Source organism: Lathyrus oleraceus, chromosome 7, assembly GCF_024323335.1.
Source record: "Lathyrus oleraceus cultivar Zhongwan6 chromosome 7, CAAS_Psat_ZW6_1.0, whole genome shotgun sequence".
Classification (NCBI taxonomy): Eukaryota; Viridiplantae; Streptophyta; class Magnoliopsida; order Fabales; family Fabaceae; genus Lathyrus; species Lathyrus oleraceus.
Genome location: NC_066585.1, coordinates 301,153,455 through 301,172,110, shown reverse-complemented (window position 1 = coordinate 301,172,110; position 18,656 = coordinate 301,153,455). Strand labels below are relative to the sequence as shown.

The following is an 18,656-nucleotide window of genomic DNA, read 5'->3' as shown; positions in this document are numbered from 1 at the left end:
TTTACTTTAAATATAATTCAGATTGATTAATTGAAAGGTACAAGACTCGCTTGGTGGCTAAAGGTTTCACTCAGACCTATGGTATAGATTACTTAAGAGACATTTGCTCCTGTTGTAAAATTGAACACTATCAAAATTCTTTTATCTCTTGCTGCTAACCTGCATTGGTCCCTACATCAGTTAGATGTTAAGAATATCTTCCTTAATGGAGATCTAAAAGAAGAAGTATATATGGACATTTCTCCTAGTTTTTAAAACAAATTTGGATCAAATGTGTGTAAACTAAATAAGTCTTTATATGGATTAAAACAGTCCCATAGAGATTTATTTGAAAAAATTCACTCAGTCCATGAAAAAACAAGGGTACATCCAAGGGCAGGCTGACCACACCTTGTTCACAAAGTTCTCTCACAACGGAAAAGTTGATGCCCTGATTATTTATGTTGATGATATTATCCTTACTGGAGACGATACAGTGAGAATGTCAAGAGTAAAAGAGAAATTGGCAGTAGACTTTGAAATTAAGGACTTGGGATTCATGAGATATTTTTTAGGTACGATGGTTGCTCGGCCAAAGAATGGTATTATGGTTTCACAGCAGAAATGCATTTTAGACCTGTTGAAAGAAACATGAATGAATGGACGTCGTCTTGCAGATACCCCTATGAATCCTAATGCTAAACTTCAGAGAGAAGGTAATGTTCCCGTTGATACTGGACAGGAGCGAGGAGGCAGAGATGTGATTGATAATGCTCAAACTTACCCCGTCTCACTCTATTGTCATGCCTACACTCCATTTGACCCAAGATATAAAATCAATTCATACGCAAAGAACAAGGTACATTATCTGATATCTATTTTCACTACACTGATGTTGAATCTTTAACTTATTAGAAAGTTGAAATACGGATCCACCTCGCGTTGTCGTGACAAAGATCAACACCATCGTTCAAGATCATCAATTCTCCAACTACATACATGTTTGGTTCCTGAACAACACAAAATCTAAGTACCCAAAACCCCACATGCAATCCCTTTGATCGATATAGCCTGAGATCAAACCTAAAAAACCCACCTTTTAAGTGATCAAAACTTGAACTTTGAAGGAAGATGAAGATGATGGTGAAAACTTAAATTCCTCCTTTACATGCAATGTTCCAACTTTTGTAAGAGTGTAATTTTTCAAAATTCTCAAGTGAATAATAGAAAATAATATAATAAATTAATTAAAAATATAAGTATGGGAATAAGTGTAGAAGTATAGGGTAAAAATTTTATGGATTGTAAGCATTAATTAATGGATTAATCGAATGGATATTGTCTTTAATGGATTTTATTGTCAACCCTATATAAGATTAGTCTCCAATAGCTATTGGATGAATGTGAATTACAAGAAAAACATTTGATTCTACTCCAAAACGTTCAATGAATGTAAAAGTTTTTCTACGCAATGGCTGGTTGCCCGCAATGGCTGTAGGTTTGCACGATCGACCCTAAAATCTTAAAAGAAGTCATACATTAAAACTCCCTGAAATCATGAATGTAATCAAGACTGAACTTGCAGATAAATAGTAAATATTTAATGAAAAACAATACTATATCATCCCACAATGATAAAATAAATAAAGTCAAAGACAGGCTAATAAGGGTGGTATCTTCGCCCATGACCATTATCATTGCTGTGCCTTCCCTTACTTGAACTGCCCGTATTCCTGCTGCCACTCCCACCACTACTGCCACCGCCACTACTCCTGCCACCTCTTTGATGTGAAGGCGGGGTTTGTGGAGGCAATCCTGGCTGTTGCCTGCAGAAGAAAATACATTCTTAGGGTCTGGATTTCAAGAAACTAGGTAGCCATCAGAACTCTTTTTCACTTACAAACCACCATTGCAACAATATCTACCAATTTGCTAAATGTCATGATATGACACGCTATAAGTGTAATTCTCAGAGCAGCCATTTGCAGTTCTACTTACAAGACATATCCAATGCGTCCATCAGCCAGAAGCATCGGCATCATGGCCATTCCAGCGGGAGTTTGACCGGGTCCATACATCAAAGGCTGTAAAAGATCCAACTCCAATCATCAGAATCTCAGATTAATATATGGTGAATGTAAGAATAAATCAATGGCATATATTACATTTACCACCTTCCATGTAAAAACACTTCATGTATGTAGCATGATACTGATAAGACATGTTGACTACTAATGAAATTTAATATATACTCTTATTTATAAGACACTTTGGTTCTTAGTGTGAGAAACAAAATACAATTTTGAAGTGTATTAGTTGTGAATACTCCCATTTTATTTTAGTTTTATTTTCACTAAATTCAACATTCCCCATGCAAGTGGAAGCATTAATACATAATAAGCATATTTTTGGAAAATAAATTAGCACTAACTAGTTAAAAGGAAATTATACAGTCTGTCTGATTTTGTTATATTCTCTTATAACAAGGACGAGAGGGAGTGTCAAATATGGAAAAGAGGTATGCATGCAGTAAGACTATAATGTCATTGATCCATTGAATAGTAATGTTTAATGTCACCAGTAACACAATGAAAACCACATAAGAGTAGCTTCGTGTCTCAACAATAAAAGAATATATAATCAAAAAAGCACAGATCACCTGTGCAAGACCAGGAGCACCATATCCAGCACCAAGTGCACCATAGGGATTACCAACCAAACCATAACCAATATGTGGTGGATAACTTGGAAGCAATCCTTGATTCAGTGTATTTGTTACTACAGCCTTCTGATCAGCCTGTGGCTTTGCTAGAGAACACTCTAACATTCGACCTGAAAACTTAGAATAAACCTAATCAATATTTGCAACAGTTACATAACTTTTAAAATGTAGATATTTAACAAATAATAATGTTACCATCTAATTCATATCTTTCAGTATTCTTTAGTGCTTTCATAGCATTTGATCGCTCTGCAAAATGAACAAAGCCGATTCTGTTCTTTTCCTGACCAGATTTTGGTGGTGGAAGAACCACCTTTGTGATCTTCCCATGGTGTTCAAAAAGCTGCTTCAACTGCTCTTGAGTTACATTCTTAGGAAGGTTCTTCACATATACTGCCTTTACCTGTTTATGCATGTTTAAGAATTCACTATATTCAATGTGTACAAAGTAATGCATCTAGGATAGAAACAGTCAGACACAAATTCAAAATCAAGATTCAGTAGCATAGTTAAGCACATGTTATAATATTAGTAATCCATATAATAACTGTAGTAATGTAATCCGTAGCTGTTAATTAGTTTCTACAACTAATCTTTGATTAGTTGTTGGCTTGCTAATGCACTCAAGGCCTTCAGATGGCCTGTGTCAAAGCTAAAAACACTATTTCTCCCACATGCAAATCTCCCTTCTTCAGGCTCTCTATAACAAGGTACCATGACTAAGAGCAGTACCATTCTCTGTAACCATTATCCAGCCACTGTTCTGCTACCAAGTTTCAAATGCCTGTAACTCTGTAACTCCTCTCCTACAATGTCTCTGTCTTGTGACTCTTCCTATTGACTGTACACTGACTCTGGCCACAGGAATCCTAATTTCTCAACCTCTGGCTACAATTTCAAGCAGGTTTTCCACCCCCTGTGGCTATAACCCAATCCAATATTAGTGGTTGTGTCCCCTCTGAGCCACAGCCGCAATATCCAGTTCTCGACCATCTCAGTCTTTGATCAACAAAATGAACCTACAAATGTTTTAAAATTGGCTCAGACCAGCCAGGCTAACCGGAAACAGGTGCTATGACCGACTTGAGCTGTTTGTGGGATCGGATATGATATAGGACAAAACAGCAACTAGGCAGTGCAGTTCAACAAAACCCGACTGGGTCTCATTTATTTAGTTAATCCAAAAAAATAAGTCCATAAAAAAAAGAAAAGAAAGACCTGCAGATCCCTTTCAAGATAAAAGAGTGTGCAATAAAAGAAAAGGTAAATACAAAATGATGTACGATAGAAGAAATGATGAATGAAAAAGAATGGAGGAAGAAAACATAAATGCTGAGACAAAATCCTTTCAAGAAAATGAGCGCCAGGAGAAAGAATGAGTGAAAAAACACAACGCAGGGAAGAAATGTGGCGCTTCAGTTCTGTATATAACAAGAGGCAAAAAAAGAGGGATAGTGATGTATGCATAATTGTTAACTCCTGAGTTAACATGTACTGTTAATATAATATTGTATTATTGAGTTAACATGTACGGTTATGGACCTTAAGAGATTAAATATATAAAATGAAAGAATTTAAAAAACAAAAAGCTCTTTCCAGCTGTATAAGTATGTGTTGCTACAATAAATGAAAAGTGGGAAAGAAGGCAGGCTCTAGGATCAATCCAACGCAATGCTGTTAAACAGTGGTTCTAATGTGAACAAAACACTATTGTTCTGCGATACGCTTTACACTATTTTGTATAGAATGTTGTCAAATAGCAGCACTAAAGCACTGTTGCACAACGGAATTTTAATAAACCTCTATTTTATGCAATGCATGGTTGACAACATTGATCCATCGTACAAGGACTCGTAGAAGTACTAGAGCCACTACACTAAATATCTTCTTTAACTTATGAATTTAGTATATTAGTTCAGGTGGTTCTACTCGTGACCTTAGTAGACTGACCGAGTCAATAGCCTGACCTAGTCTTAAAATACTAGAACCTACCATTGGAATAAGAAGTGCTCATCTGTAAGGGCCCAAGTATTGGAAAAGAACTAGCGACATGACTGCATGTGAAGGCATATCAGATACCCCTACATGCAAGACCGCCGCAAATTGTATGACTTTAAGTTTACTTATTTGTCTCCGACCTTAATTTCTAGTGAGGCTGAGCCATTCCGCCACATTTTACCATCTTTGGAAATGTTCATTTTAAACTGTAGCTGTCTCAGAAGGTTACTAATTGAAGTTTGATTTAGATAAGGGTGGCTTTGAGGTATTAATGTTGCATAATTATATCAGTGTTCCCTTTCTTATTTGTGTATTCCTCCTTGTCATGCCTGCGTGCTGCGTTTCAGGTAGGATCGCATGTAACAAAAATGGTAACCTCTCCTGACCTCGTTTTGAGTTCTGAGGTTCAGCGGCGCTCCTTTTTTGGTTTTTTATTAGAAAAAAGCCCTAACTTTTTAAATGGGCCTGAAGTGGGTCGGGTCATAATTAAAACCCTTTTGTATTATTTTAAATTGAAATGCAGAGAGACATGCCGTACATTATTCCTTTATTTCACGAATAACAGCCTTCTCTTCTCCTCTCATGATGACATACCTATAATCCTTTATCGTGATTACAACCTTCTCTCAAAAAATGCAATTGTTACAGCATATTATTACTTTTTTATTGCCCCATAAATTCTCTTCTTCCTTATTACATTAAAAACATAATTGCTTTTTTTTTTATTCTAAACAGTACGACTTCTTCCTTAAACACAACACAACCACTCAGCTTTGTTTTTTCCCTCCCATATTCTTCTCAGAGATTGTTTTTAATTTGAACTTAGTTTTTATGGTTATGTTTTGATTTTGAATTTATGATTATAATAATGAACTTATGAATTTATGGTTATGATTTTGTTCTTATGAACTTCTATATGATTATTGGGCCTGTGTATGTAACCATACATGCATAAATATTTTTTTCTACAAGTAGTAGGATCTTACGATTCGTGCTACAATCCTGAGTTAAGATTTTTCAATCCTCCATCGATTTTGCGTAGACTCTTGAGTGTTTAAACATCAGACAGGAGAGCTTTGCTGTTTTGACTTGTTCATCTGTCATTTCCATTTCTTTTTCATGCCTCTATTACTAAGGGTTTCTTAGTCTCCTCTCTTGCAATGTTGTCGATGACGATGGCGGATGGCGGTCTATGGTGGAGAGCCGAAATCCCGCCATATTGGCCGCTTTGTGGTGCCATTATAGCGGATTATGGTGGAAAAGCCCACAATATCGGCCGATATTTACCATTGTGGTGAGCCCAAAAAACGCCATGTATAATCACCATGGCGGCTATGGCGCCGCTATTTGATAACTCTGCTCTTTTGTTGTATTATTTTGTTTTACTAATATTTATTTGTTATTTCTTCTATAAAAGAACACCAACTAATGAATGAACACTGTTGATGTACTCTTATGGTGATAACAGCAAGTAGGTTATGTTTAAGTGAATATTATGTTGGAAACGGTTCCTTTCTCACTGGAGGAGAAACATTTTCCATTTAACCATTAGAGTATTTAAGAATTATAGAATATAAAATGTGAAAAAGAATGTAGGGGTTATTTTCCAAACCAAACAAATCCCAAAAGGTCAAATATCTCATAAACAATCCCATGCTTTCCATTTTATCAGGATTATTGTCATAAATTATGCTTTAATAACTAAAAAACTAGAAAGCAGCACTTGCACATTCAGGCCAATGTATTAAATGATAAGTTCTTGTCTCCATCATAGTTGAAAATGTTTTATTATAATAAAAAAAGTATATTCATAGTAAACATAACTATCAAGTATCAAGTATCAAATCAACACATCTTAAAATAAGGAAGACATGTGAATTGGAACCTGAGATGAAGCAGAGGAATCAGCATTTTTTGGGTCAGCCCAGCTCACTGTTGGGGAGTTGTCACCAAGCTTAAATGTTGGGTTCATCATCTTTTGCCTTGAATATTCAGCACATGCATTATTATAATAGTCAATAAAAGCAAAACCGCGGTTATTGATAATGTTCTTCATATCCTGAGTCAAGGGATTGAACAAAGTACAGTTAATTAAGAAAATGTATATCCTGACTTAAAGTAAAGTAGTTCCAGCTGTGCATGATGCCAATGCAACTCCATAACAATAGTTTAAAAAAAACAATCTGACCATAAAAAATAAACACTAGAAACTTTCAATTAAAAATGGAACAGGAAATCACAACATCTTAATGCATACCTTGACTAGCTCAACAGCGGTAACACCAGGTCCTATCTCACTCACAACCTTTTTTAGATCGTTATCGCCCCAGCTTCTAGGAATATTCCCAATAAAAAGACGATTTTTTGCTTGAGATGTAGAACATCTTATTTTTTTACCCTGAGACAATTGATCAATGATACAGTCAGGTACTGAATATATCATACCAAATTATATTAGGTGTTTGCATTACGCATCTTTAGTTTTTGAAATATTAGAGTTCAATTGAACCCAAGTAGCTACCAACTACAAAAGAGAACGATCTATAGTGTTAGCAACTGACGTTATTACATTACCTTAAATTCAGTATTATTCAGCTCCTCAATGGCTCTAGAAGCCAGTTCTACATTCTTAAAAAGCACAAAAGCAAAACCCTTATTCTCCGAAGAATCTTTTCCTTTCATTATTCGAACCTGTTCTCATCAATCTTCAAGTCAATGGGTGACATTGTATATAAACAAACACATACACAGAACAATAAAAAAATGGCACAGGCATACCTGTACAACTTCCCCAATACGCTCACAAAAATCTTTTAAATCTTCCGTTACAGCATCAAGAGGAATGCCACCTATGTAAACTTCAGACTTGTGAGGAGGAAGAGAAAGAAGTTCAGCATGTTTCTTCTTCTCATCATCATCAATGTTTTGGGTTGGCACAGTGTCTTCTTCCACTTCCTCCTCCTCCTCCTCCTCTTCCTCCTCTTCCTCCTCTTCCTCTACCTCCTCTGGGTCCTCCTCTTCTTCTTCCACCTCCTCTTCTATTTCTTCCACTTCCTCCTCTTCTTCTACTTCTTCATATTCAATCTCTTCTTCCATTTCTTCCTCAGGATCATTTTCTTCTTCGAGGTTGACCTTCTCATCAGATTCAACTGGCTTTTCAGGCTCAGAATGCTTACCAATAACTGCTGAAGAACTTGGCTTTCCCGTTTGCATCTTACGAAACTAATTAAACAAGCTTGTGAGGCAACTATGATGAAGGCACAGCGGCCAGAAGAATTCATGGGAAGAAACAAAAAGAAAGGCCAAAATTGGAGCCGTTGCATCGAGTGAATCTCAGTGGAACTATGCAACGAGATAAGACTTATAGAAAGCCGCATTATGAAAGACTTTATACAAAACAGCAGCATTGAAAGACAAGTCCAAAAAAACAAAAAGCAAAATGAAACGAATCGAAACAATGAAGATGGTCAAAAGGAGAGTCCAAGAAGCATGTTAGTGAGCAGAAGCTCTTGAATAACATAAAATCAAACGGGGTCCAATAAAAATGTAGAATTGCACAAGCATCAAAATGCAAAAATGAAAACTTTTTCAGTCAAATGCAAACAGAGATACAAATTAAGTTGTGAATTAGGTATTAAAAGGAATAAAGAACAAAAGGAGTGTGGGAAATCTCAGTCATAAAAAAATAATAATAGCTGTTTCCAAACAGAATGTACCAAACTCTGCAACCTCTCCTGCCACACAAATTTACAAACATGCATTGAGATAGGGTTTAATATACACTTCTACTAGCTAATAACACAGTTCTTCCATACAATTCAGATTAAGAGACAAATTCTTCAATTTATACATAATTAGAGAGAGTACCTTAGGGGAAGGGGTTGAAATTAAGGAATGGAAATTGGGCGAAGCGGAATGAAAATGGGGCGCAACAGAAATCCAATGCAAATCTACGAACTTTCACTGTTTGGATTTGGGCAGATAGAAGCTAATTGAACCTTAGCGAACCCTAAATTCGTGTCGCTCGAAAAAAAGAATTTTGGTGCTGTTCTAAATTAGAGTTTTCGATTTTATTTTCTTGGTTTCTAAAGAAATTACGATATCAGCGCGAGTCTTTATTTTCCGTTTGAAGAGTTGAAGGCGGAACACCTTTGAACAAAGGGTATTTCTGTAAACCAGTGTGTGGATATTATTTTTATATAAAAAAGATATGTAATAATGGCATAATGTAAAAATGAGAGAGAGGGGGGAGAAATTATATGTATTTTCCATTATGCTGTGTTTGGAGCAGCGGAATGAGATGAAATTGAATGATATTCTTTTATTTAGATCATTTAATATTTGATGGAATAGAGTGCTATGGATTCCATTTTATTTTATCATTTACCATCATATTTTATCCCCTTCAATTTAGACGGAATGAACAACTCATATTATTCCGTTTTAAAATTTTCAAACAATGGAATGAAACATTTGTTCCGTCCCGTTCCATTTCACTTCATTTCGCTCTGTTCATTTTATGATATTCAAACATAGCCTAAAGTTCATAGATAACAATATTTTGAGTTTTGCTCACATGTTATAGTAGTCGTATCTCTCTCATTACTTAGCTTTTTCCCTAAACATTGTAACAATATTTTGCGTTCTGCTCTTTCTAAAGACAAACTTCATCATCAATCATTAGTTGGTCCAACGGTGATTGATGCTAGATTTGATAAAAAGGATCACGGTTCGGTCCTCTGCAACTGCAATCAAGAGGGGGCTGGAACCACTTGATATCAGAACTGACTCCAAACCGGATTAGTCCATCTAATGGACCGGATACTGATGGTATAAAAAAAAGACAAGACATCCTCCAATATAAGTGCATTTTTTCATATGCATCCAAACTACATTCCCAACATGATTTATTGTTATTATTCATCGGTTTATTTTTTATGTTTTATTATTCAACATTTTAGATTTAGCAAAGATTAAATATATGCTACTTAAAGGTGATTTGTTGATTTTTTTTTTAAATCAAATGTGGATCAACTATCAATTCATTAAAATTCAATTGTATGAATTTTCTAAATTTCCCTTTCACCTATAAATTATTTACACTAAAAAAAGAGCATTTAAATAATCAAATAATATTTATCTTTTATATTCGTATCTCCTATAACATCATGACATGTGTCATTCATTCACTCATTCTCTCTTGATTAAAATTTCAAATATCTTTCACATTTTTTCAACACTTTCACACTTTCATTTTAATTTTGTTTTCTATTTATTTATTTGTTAGTTGACAAATTTCGACCACGACGAAGGACGAAACTAGGACAGCAAAAAGGCGGTCCAAAACGAAGTCGATGGAGGGAGAAATCAGGTAAGCAAAGTCGATAAGAGGGATGATCCTGTCGAAGTCGAAGTCAAGCGTACCATGATGGACACTGATCGTGGGAAGCAGAACGTGGGAACTTACTAGAGACGTGGGTTGACAGGCTCCTACATGTGGCGCATCATGAATGGAACATAACCTCCTAACAATTATTTTTATTACTATTTAAGTAGATGTAATTTTCGTTACTAAGGGGTGGCGTTTGTAACAAGTATCAGGCGTCTAAGAGAAAAGAGTTAACTTCCTGCAAAATGTACATTTGCTTCCACATTTAATTTCAAGTCATTTAACTTGTCAAGTTATTTTCATTTGCTTTGTTCATGTATAACTTTATCTTGTTTTTACCCTCTTTACTTTTACTGCACTTTCTATTTGCAAACATTTTACTTATTGGCCTAGTGTTCCAAACATTTTACCAATAAACACACCATATACTCAACACATATTAGTCTAGGACTTTGTAGCCGGTGTTGCAAGTAAACCTCGATAGGAAGGCTAGAGATTGTTGCGTTAACAAATTGGCATACCTGGTGGGATCCGTTGTGTTCAGTATATGCAACTATGTAGTGGCAAAATGGTGTCACCACGTCCAAACAAAGAAACGTCTTTCAGAGGAGATACAGTTGCGTCGCAAGCGACCGATGTTGATTTCGACACTATACATGCGGTTTCGACTGCATATAGTGGGCCAATTTTAACACCGCGTCAGCCTGAAACTCCAAGGTCGCCGACGACGGGAACTTCAGAGCAACACATGCCCAGATTTACAGTCCTCGTGTATAGAATGTTGGGAATGCCAACTGATTTTATGGCAAGTATGCATAATGCCAGTTCGACATTTGGTGAAACACCATCGTTGTTATTTCCGCGCTACCAGGGGTTAGGACATTTGGAAAACCAATTTAGTCGACCCCCAGGTCTAGGATTTTCATCTCAGGCAATCTCAACTTTCACATCAAGTTATGTCGCAGTCATGAGACAGCAAATGGATGAAAGCAATCACGAAATGGTCGACATGCTGACTCAGCAAATGGGTACCATACTGAGACCTTTAATTTAGGATTCGACTTAGAGTTACCAACAACTGGCAACTCAGATGGCCTGAATAGTGGATTTCCTATGGGCTCTTAGAGCGCAAGTTCATCAGACTCCCCCACCTCCACCTAGACCGGAAACCCCGGTCAACATGAGGAGATGGTCGACGAAACGGTCGAGCAAGAATACCATGAAGTCGAACCCATACCTAGGGTGTCCTGAAGGCCTCACGTTGTTATAGTTAATAGAAATCAAGATCCCGACCATGTGGTCAGGCAGGTTCGACAAGAGGCAATGGCTGGAGAGCAAAACTTGGAAGTTATTATCAAATGGATCATAGTTCAAAACAGGATAAACACAGGCCTATAGAGGCCGACATATTCTTATCCCTTACCAGATTTTGTTTTACAAATAGAAATACCTAGGGGTTGGAAGGTTCTAAAATTCACCAAGTTCGTCGGAGACACCGAAGAGTCTATCGTCGAACATGTTGCCAGATACCAAACCGAAGTTGACGACATAACAAATAATGAGGATTTGAAGTTGAAATACTTTCCAAGTTCTCTTACAAAAAATGTGTTCACGTGGTTTACAACGCTACCTCCACAATCCGTCCAAACAGGGATGCAATTAGAGAGGTTGTTCCATGAACAGTTTTACATGGGACAGTCGAAAATAATTCTGAAAGAACTAGCCAGCGTCAAACGAAAGATTGTTGAGTCAGTTGATCAGTACCTCAACAGGTATAGACTGTTGAAGTCTAGATGTTTTACTCAAGTCCGTGAGCAGGAGTTAGTAGAAATAGTCGTAGGTGGTTTATACTATTCTATCAGAAAGAAATTGGATACACAGTATCTGAGGGATATGGAGCAATTAGCTGATAGGGTTCGACACATCGAACAGTTGAAATCTAAAAAGACCAAAATTGGTCGATACCACAAGAAAGAGAAAGTGTTTTATATAGTAGTTGAGGAATACTCTTCTGACGATGAAGAGTTTGCCGATAAAAGTGAGGTCAACGTGGCTGAACTCAAGCCTGGACCTCCTTACTGTAAGACCCCAATTTTGACCATAAGATCCCTCATGCAATTTCATCATAAGCACACGCATTGGGATCATGTCTTGGCATCCTCCTTACCCCTCCTTCATTAGGTTTGTTTTGGGAGAGATCACCAAGCATTTTGTGATTATATCATACTTGTATACTATCATTTTACTAACTAAAATACCAAAAATATGTCTTTGCATTTTCCTAATTCTTTTGAAGGTAGGGCATTGTCATACCTTAAATGTTACCCTGAGTTTTTCGTTTGCATCAACATAGCATAAATCGAACCATTTTTTGTGCATTTCTATAAGTTAACAATATTCATCATAGTATAGATGAAAAGTCGGGAATTCTGGCATTTTATCTGATCTTGATGATATTCATTCAGTCATATATTGATTAAGAAGTCAAAAGACTTGATTTCTCAATCTCAGTGCATTATTTATTTCCATTGCATCGTCTTTCAGAGGTTCAGAAGGTGACAATCAAGAGTATTGTCATTATCAGAATCTTTGTAGAATTTTGTTTATATTTGAGAACTAGAAGCAAATGGTCCAAGAGTGGGTTATTTGCATTTGATTATCCATTCACGTTTATTCAGTCAATAATTCAGTGAATTCACATGACATTTTAATTTTTATACTTGTCACAACATGTATTTTGTTTCGCATAGCACGTAAAATGACATTGGAAATAATTTTCGGATCTACAGACAGACCGGTTGAATCGTTTTTCAACTGTATGTCGAATTAGCGGGTAAAAAAAATTCAAATTTTAGTTTTCAGACGTCGGTTTCATTAATTTACGGTTCGCGTAGTTTAACATGACGTGTTCGTTTTATTTTTTCGACTACTTTTTCGGTCGCATTCTGACCAGCCAGAGCCTTTTAACCGGTCATTTTTTATTTTAAAATTTGATCAAAACCTGTATGTTTCGGAAAAGTTTATTTCGCACTGAGAATTTTTGTGCAGTCAATTTATTTTTCGAGCATCTTTGAGCCCAATTTTTATATTTTTATCCGATTATTTTTTAAAATAATCCTTTGAAATTAATTAGAATTAGTTGTTTTTTAAATTTAATTTTATTTAATTTTATTAATTTTACTCTTTTTATTTTTTATTTAAAAAAAAAACTTTAGAATTAGTTGTGTTTTAAATTTAATTTTGTTTTATTTTATTAATCTTTTATTTTTATTATTTTAGAATTAGTTGTGTTTTAAATTTAATTTTGCTTTGTTTTTATAATTTTTTTATTTTATTTTTTAAAAAAACTTTTGATTTCAAATATTTTTGTTTTTTTTAAGAAACGAGTTTTTAAGAGAATTAATAGAAGAGGGATACGTGGTCAACAATAGATGGGGAAATGTGGAAAATTTGAGGCCACAAATCACTGACCACATGGCGCATGAGGAATGGAGGAGTGTTGGATTGAAAAAGAAATAAATAAAAACTTGTGATATTTTCCTCTCAACTGGGTTTCTCTCTCTCAATATTCCAGTTTATTTCTTTCTATATACTATACTTTTCACTCTTTCTTATCTTCTCTCTATCCACATCAAAACAAATACTCACATCATCTTCTCCATTCTCTTTTTCCCTCATCTCTACAAAACATAAACTTCAAACCACTTACCTAAAAAAAGCTACAACGAACTTCCATCCTTAAACTTCACCATAAAATCATCTTCATCTTCACATAACTCATAACCTTGACCATAACACCATAAACATAAAACAACAGCATCATGAAACTCCTTCTCTAAAAACTCTTAAACTCACACTTTAACAAACATTGAAACCACCCTCCAGCAACACCTATCACCTCCGACCGCCATCTTATTCCTCACATAAAACCACCGTGAAACTCCAACGTCCTCTGTCGGAAAACTAGTTGCTACCGCTCCGCATCACCGCCGCAATACTTCCCGCCGCCGTTTGGTTTGTATTTTGTTTTAACTTTCTTGATTTCATGTTTGGATAGTATTTGTTCATGTATTACTTTGTTGCTATTTATATTTTTGTTTTAAATTTTTTTTATGAAAAAGAAGGAGATGGTGGCATAAAGCCGTGTTTTGGAAGGAGAAAAAGGAACTTTAAAGCGCGTGTTTTGGAAGGAGAAAAAAGAACTTTTTTTTCTTTCTGTTTGCTTTCACACAAGTTGAGAGAGGAGGAGTTTTATTCCTTAATAGAATATTAGTTATTTGTTTAATTTTGAAAAAGTCAAAATTTTCCTCTCTCCTTGCATTAATCCCAGAGTCTTTTTTTGCTTTTACTTCTTTTTCTTCTTTGCATTTTGTTTTAATATTCTCATTGATTATCATTATTATTAATTATTATTATTACTATTTTTATTATTTTTATTATTATTATTTATTGATTATTATTATCATTATTATTAATTATTATTATTATTATTATCATTACTATTTACATTATTATTATTTATTGATTATTATTATCATTATTATTATTTATTGATTATTATTATCATTATTATTATTATATTAACTTTATTACTATTATTACTATTATTATTATTATTAATTTTGTTGAAGGAGTATTGTGGTGTTTAATTTTAGTATTTTAAATGATTCTAACATTTGTGTTTGTTTTGGTTTAGAGGTACATTTTCTCCTTATTTTCAATTTGTTTTTAAATATATGTTGTTTGTTCTATGTTTTTATTATTATTATTAATTTTTTTTTTGAATAGTTAACATATTGGAAGAAAGGGCACCATCCCTATTTTTTTTTCTGTCTTCTTCTTGTTTTATTTACATTTATATTTATTATTATTATTATTATTATTATTATTATTATTATTATTTATTATTATTGATTATTAGCATTATCATTATCATTATCATATGTATTATCATTCGTATTAGTACTATTATTGATTATTTATTATTATTATTGATTTTTTTTGTTTATTGTTATTTTTTAATTTTATTATTGAATATTATTGTTATTATTAATTATTATTATTAATTATTGATTTATTATTTTCATTTATAATTATTATTGTTATTATTGATTATTAGTAATTACTATTATTGTTACTATTATTTATTTCTATGATTTATCATTATTATTTCTTGTTATAATTATTGTTATTTGTTTAATATTATTGTTATTATTATTTATTGAGTTAATTGATTATTTTCTTTAAATTGTTAAAAAGAAAATTTGATTTATTTGTCCGAGATTAAATTCAACCCTTTTTTTTATATAAAAAAGAACAAAAACAAATACTCGATCCAACGTCGAGTAATTTTCAGAAAATCAGAACCGTTTACACTATCCACTTCTCTATCATTTTCAAAACCCTTCAATCATTCTATTCGATTTTCAGTTCAAGCGCAAATACAAAACCTTGATCAATATCGAGTGCTCCTTTCCCAAATCAAAAATTCAAAATACTTAATCACAATTAAACACCATTTCATTAAAGATGAAAAAGGGGATGGTCTCGAGTCTTCGATTCCTCTCCTCAATTACTTGGATACGAGTAGCCTTACTCGGTCATTCAAACAATTGTCATCCATTAAAAAACTTCTAGCCCCCGCCACATCCAAATTATTTTCATAATCAAACCTTAAGTTAAACTCAATTTTGCAACAAACTTAGACGAAAAAGGAGGTGGTATGGAGCCTTCCATTCCCTTCCCCGAGTACTTGGATACGAGTAGCCTTACTCGGCCATTCGAGTATTTGTCGTTCGTCCAAAACACTTTAAGATTATTTAACTTCTTTCACAAATTAAGGATGAAAATGGAGATGGTCTAGAGCCTTCTATTCCTCTTCTCGAGTACTTGGATACGAGTAGCCTTACTCGGCCATTCGAGTAATCGTCATCCAAACAAAACCCTCAAACCAATCAAACTTGTTTTCCGCCCTTCCGCGACCACGAAAACATTTTCAGAAAAGAGTATGCAACATCCATTTGGATGCGAAACAAATAAAGACTTCAGCCTCCAAGAGCGAGCAACAAGTAAAGGTTTAATCGCTCAAATGTGATCCAAGCATCACTCTCTTTAAAAGCAATCCACCCAGTAGTTCTCTTTGGGCAGAACTACGTTTGCCTTGAGTTCTTCATAGCACCTGGAGATACGTAGGAGCAAGATTGCGAAATCTTGTCAGGCACATTAACATTAAAAAACCTAAACCTTTCCTTTCTTTCTTTCTTTTTTCTCGCCCGATAAGTAGAAGATAATAATTAACATTAGCTAACACTCTATCATAAATTTAACTAAGTGGTTCCCGTTGAGTACAACGGACGTGAGGGGTGCTAGTACCTTCCCCTTGCGTAACTGACTCCCGAACCCGAATTTGGTTGTGACGGCCATTTTTCTTTTTATTGTTTTTTGTGGGTTTTATCGATATTTTCCCTTTCCTTCGTTGGAATAAATAAACTTCGGTGGCGACTCTGTCCGAACATATTTTCCGCAAGCGTGCGAGCGCCTCGCGAAGGATCGCGTTTTTTTTTAGATGCGACAGGCATGATCTCATTTATTCATCAAGTTCACATCTAGGGTTTAGGACCCTCATGAACAAAGAGCACAATCAAGAATTGATTCAAGAATGGTTATGAACATCATATATGAGTCCCAATGATCTCTGCATGTTATATTGATCAAGTTTTCTTCAAGAGTTTGAGGGTGATTTGCCTTGGAAACCCTAGTTTGACTGGGTATCTTGAGTAACTTCTCCAACAAGCTATCTCACCAATTGATCAAATTTCTCAAGGGACACTTCAAAATTCATCATCGTGTGCATATATTATCTACCATGAGCCAAGAAAGTCAAGAGAATTGGAAATTAGCAAGTTGGTTGATGGTGGTTGGCCAGATGAATTCATCTAATCAAAACTGGGTCTCCCTAGACCCTATCTCCTACAATTTTCACCATATGGAAATTATTCCAAGATAAAACTTACTCTAAATGACATTATAAACAACTTTCATGTTGAGACCTAGATCTATTTTTGCTTGGAAAATCATTTTCTATGTTGAAACATTATAGGTCATTTTGTCTAAACCCTAATTTGAAAGTCAACTTCCCAAGGCCATAACTTACTCAATTTTTATGAGATGAAAGATTTCCAAGTTTCACAATCAAATTAAATGTGTCTAATTCAACTTTTATGTTTTGAGTGGGAGCTAATTCAATTTTTTTGAGCATGTGATACGAGGTTACATTATAGGTCACTTTTGACCTATACCATTCATCAAGTGATTTTTCCAAACTTCAAAAATGCATAACTCTATCATTTCAAATCGAAATAACATGAAATTGGTGACCATTTTGAAGGTCTTTGAGATAGATACAATGTTTATGAAGACACTTTTCTCATTTGAAGCTCATATAAAAAGTTTAGCAAGGTGGAATATTGAGACATATGGCTTGACACTTAGAAATATTTTGATATGTCAAAAATTTCCAAACTTCCACCTCAAATTTCTCCAAGTTCCAAGCTCCAAATGAAAAAGTGTTGAACATGAAAGTTTTTCCTCTTGATCTCACCTTTCCAAAGAGCTCAAATTCATTTATTTTGGACAAGAAATGCATAGGCTGTGCATGGCTTAAACATGGTGATATCACTTGGCAAGGAAAAAGCTTCAAACATCAATGTGCATTTACCTTGCAATCCAACATTAGTTAAGATCATTTGATATTCATTTGTGGACCTCAAGCAATCATTTCATGGGCGTATGCGCGCTCATGCACCGTTGCATCACCATTTGCCAAAATTGGAAAGTAATTGGAAGTGTGCAATTATCAACCATTTTAGCTATAAATAGAGCTTCAATTGCTCAGAAATAAGGAGACCTTGGCGCCAACTTTGATCCCCCATCTCAAACCCTCACTTTGCAAAGGATAAGCCTGAAAAATTCTCTTGAATTTGAGCTTGAATTTCCACTGTTTTGAAATTCAATTCTCCAGGAATCCATAACTTCTTAACCATTCAATCCTTCTCCTGCAAGCAAGTGGAGTGAGATCAAGCACAAGCAAGATCAAGTTCAATTGAATCCAGACCTCCATTGAAGGTATTTTCCAGAAATTATAAACTCTTCGATTCTCTCAAATTCTTGCTTAATTCTATTGATTCTTTGGTTGTCTGAAGTCCTATCAATGTAGGCAAGAAGTTTGAGTTGCTTTGAGGCCAAATCGAAGCAACTCAATTCATGTACCTCAAATTTCAACTCCACATATCTCTCAATATACTTAGAGTTGGAGTGAATGGAGGTCAGATTCAAGCTCAGTGCCATTTTTTCTTTAAGATCATGTCCTTGTTTTTCATTTTGGTGATGGTTCATGGTGGACCAGTCCGGTGAGGTCCACCGGAGAAGATGACCGGAGCTTTGGCTCCGGCGATGAGTTCGCAAGGCTCTGAACCACATGATCCGTTCCTTTCGTTTTAATCTTGATCGTTGGTTTTAATTACCACTTGTGCAGCGCTGTTGACTCAGAATCATGTGGAACGCGCACTA

At 34.9% G+C, this 18,656-nt stretch overlaps 1 protein-coding gene across 2 annotated transcripts; it reads right to left on the bottom strand.

Annotated features, from left to right (window-relative positions):
• Positions 1-1,494: 1,494 nt before the first annotated feature.
• Positions 1,495-8,824, bottom strand: LOC127101432 (heterogeneous nuclear ribonucleoprotein Q). 2 transcript variants are annotated; one of them, XM_051038861.1, is made up of 9 exons: positions 8,567-8,824; positions 7,478-7,946; positions 7,274-7,390; positions 6,957-7,097; positions 6,585-6,758; positions 2,897-3,104; positions 2,639-2,811; positions 1,978-2,063; positions 1,495-1,805 (listed from the first exon to the last, which is right to left on the bottom strand). In XM_051038861.1, the coding sequence occupies exons 2-9, from the start codon at positions 7,910-7,912 to the stop codon at positions 1,640-1,642; spliced, it is 1,500 nt and encodes a 499-aa protein (XP_050894818.1). In that variant the 5' UTR covers positions 7,913-7,946; positions 8,567-8,824; the 3' UTR covers positions 1,495-1,639. The 2 variants fall into 2 exon arrangements, with proteins under 2 accessions (XP_050894818.1, XP_050894817.1); XM_051038860.1 differs by having other exon boundaries at positions 7,478-7,921; positions 8,567-8,823.
• Positions 8,825-18,656: the final 9,832 nt, after the last annotated feature.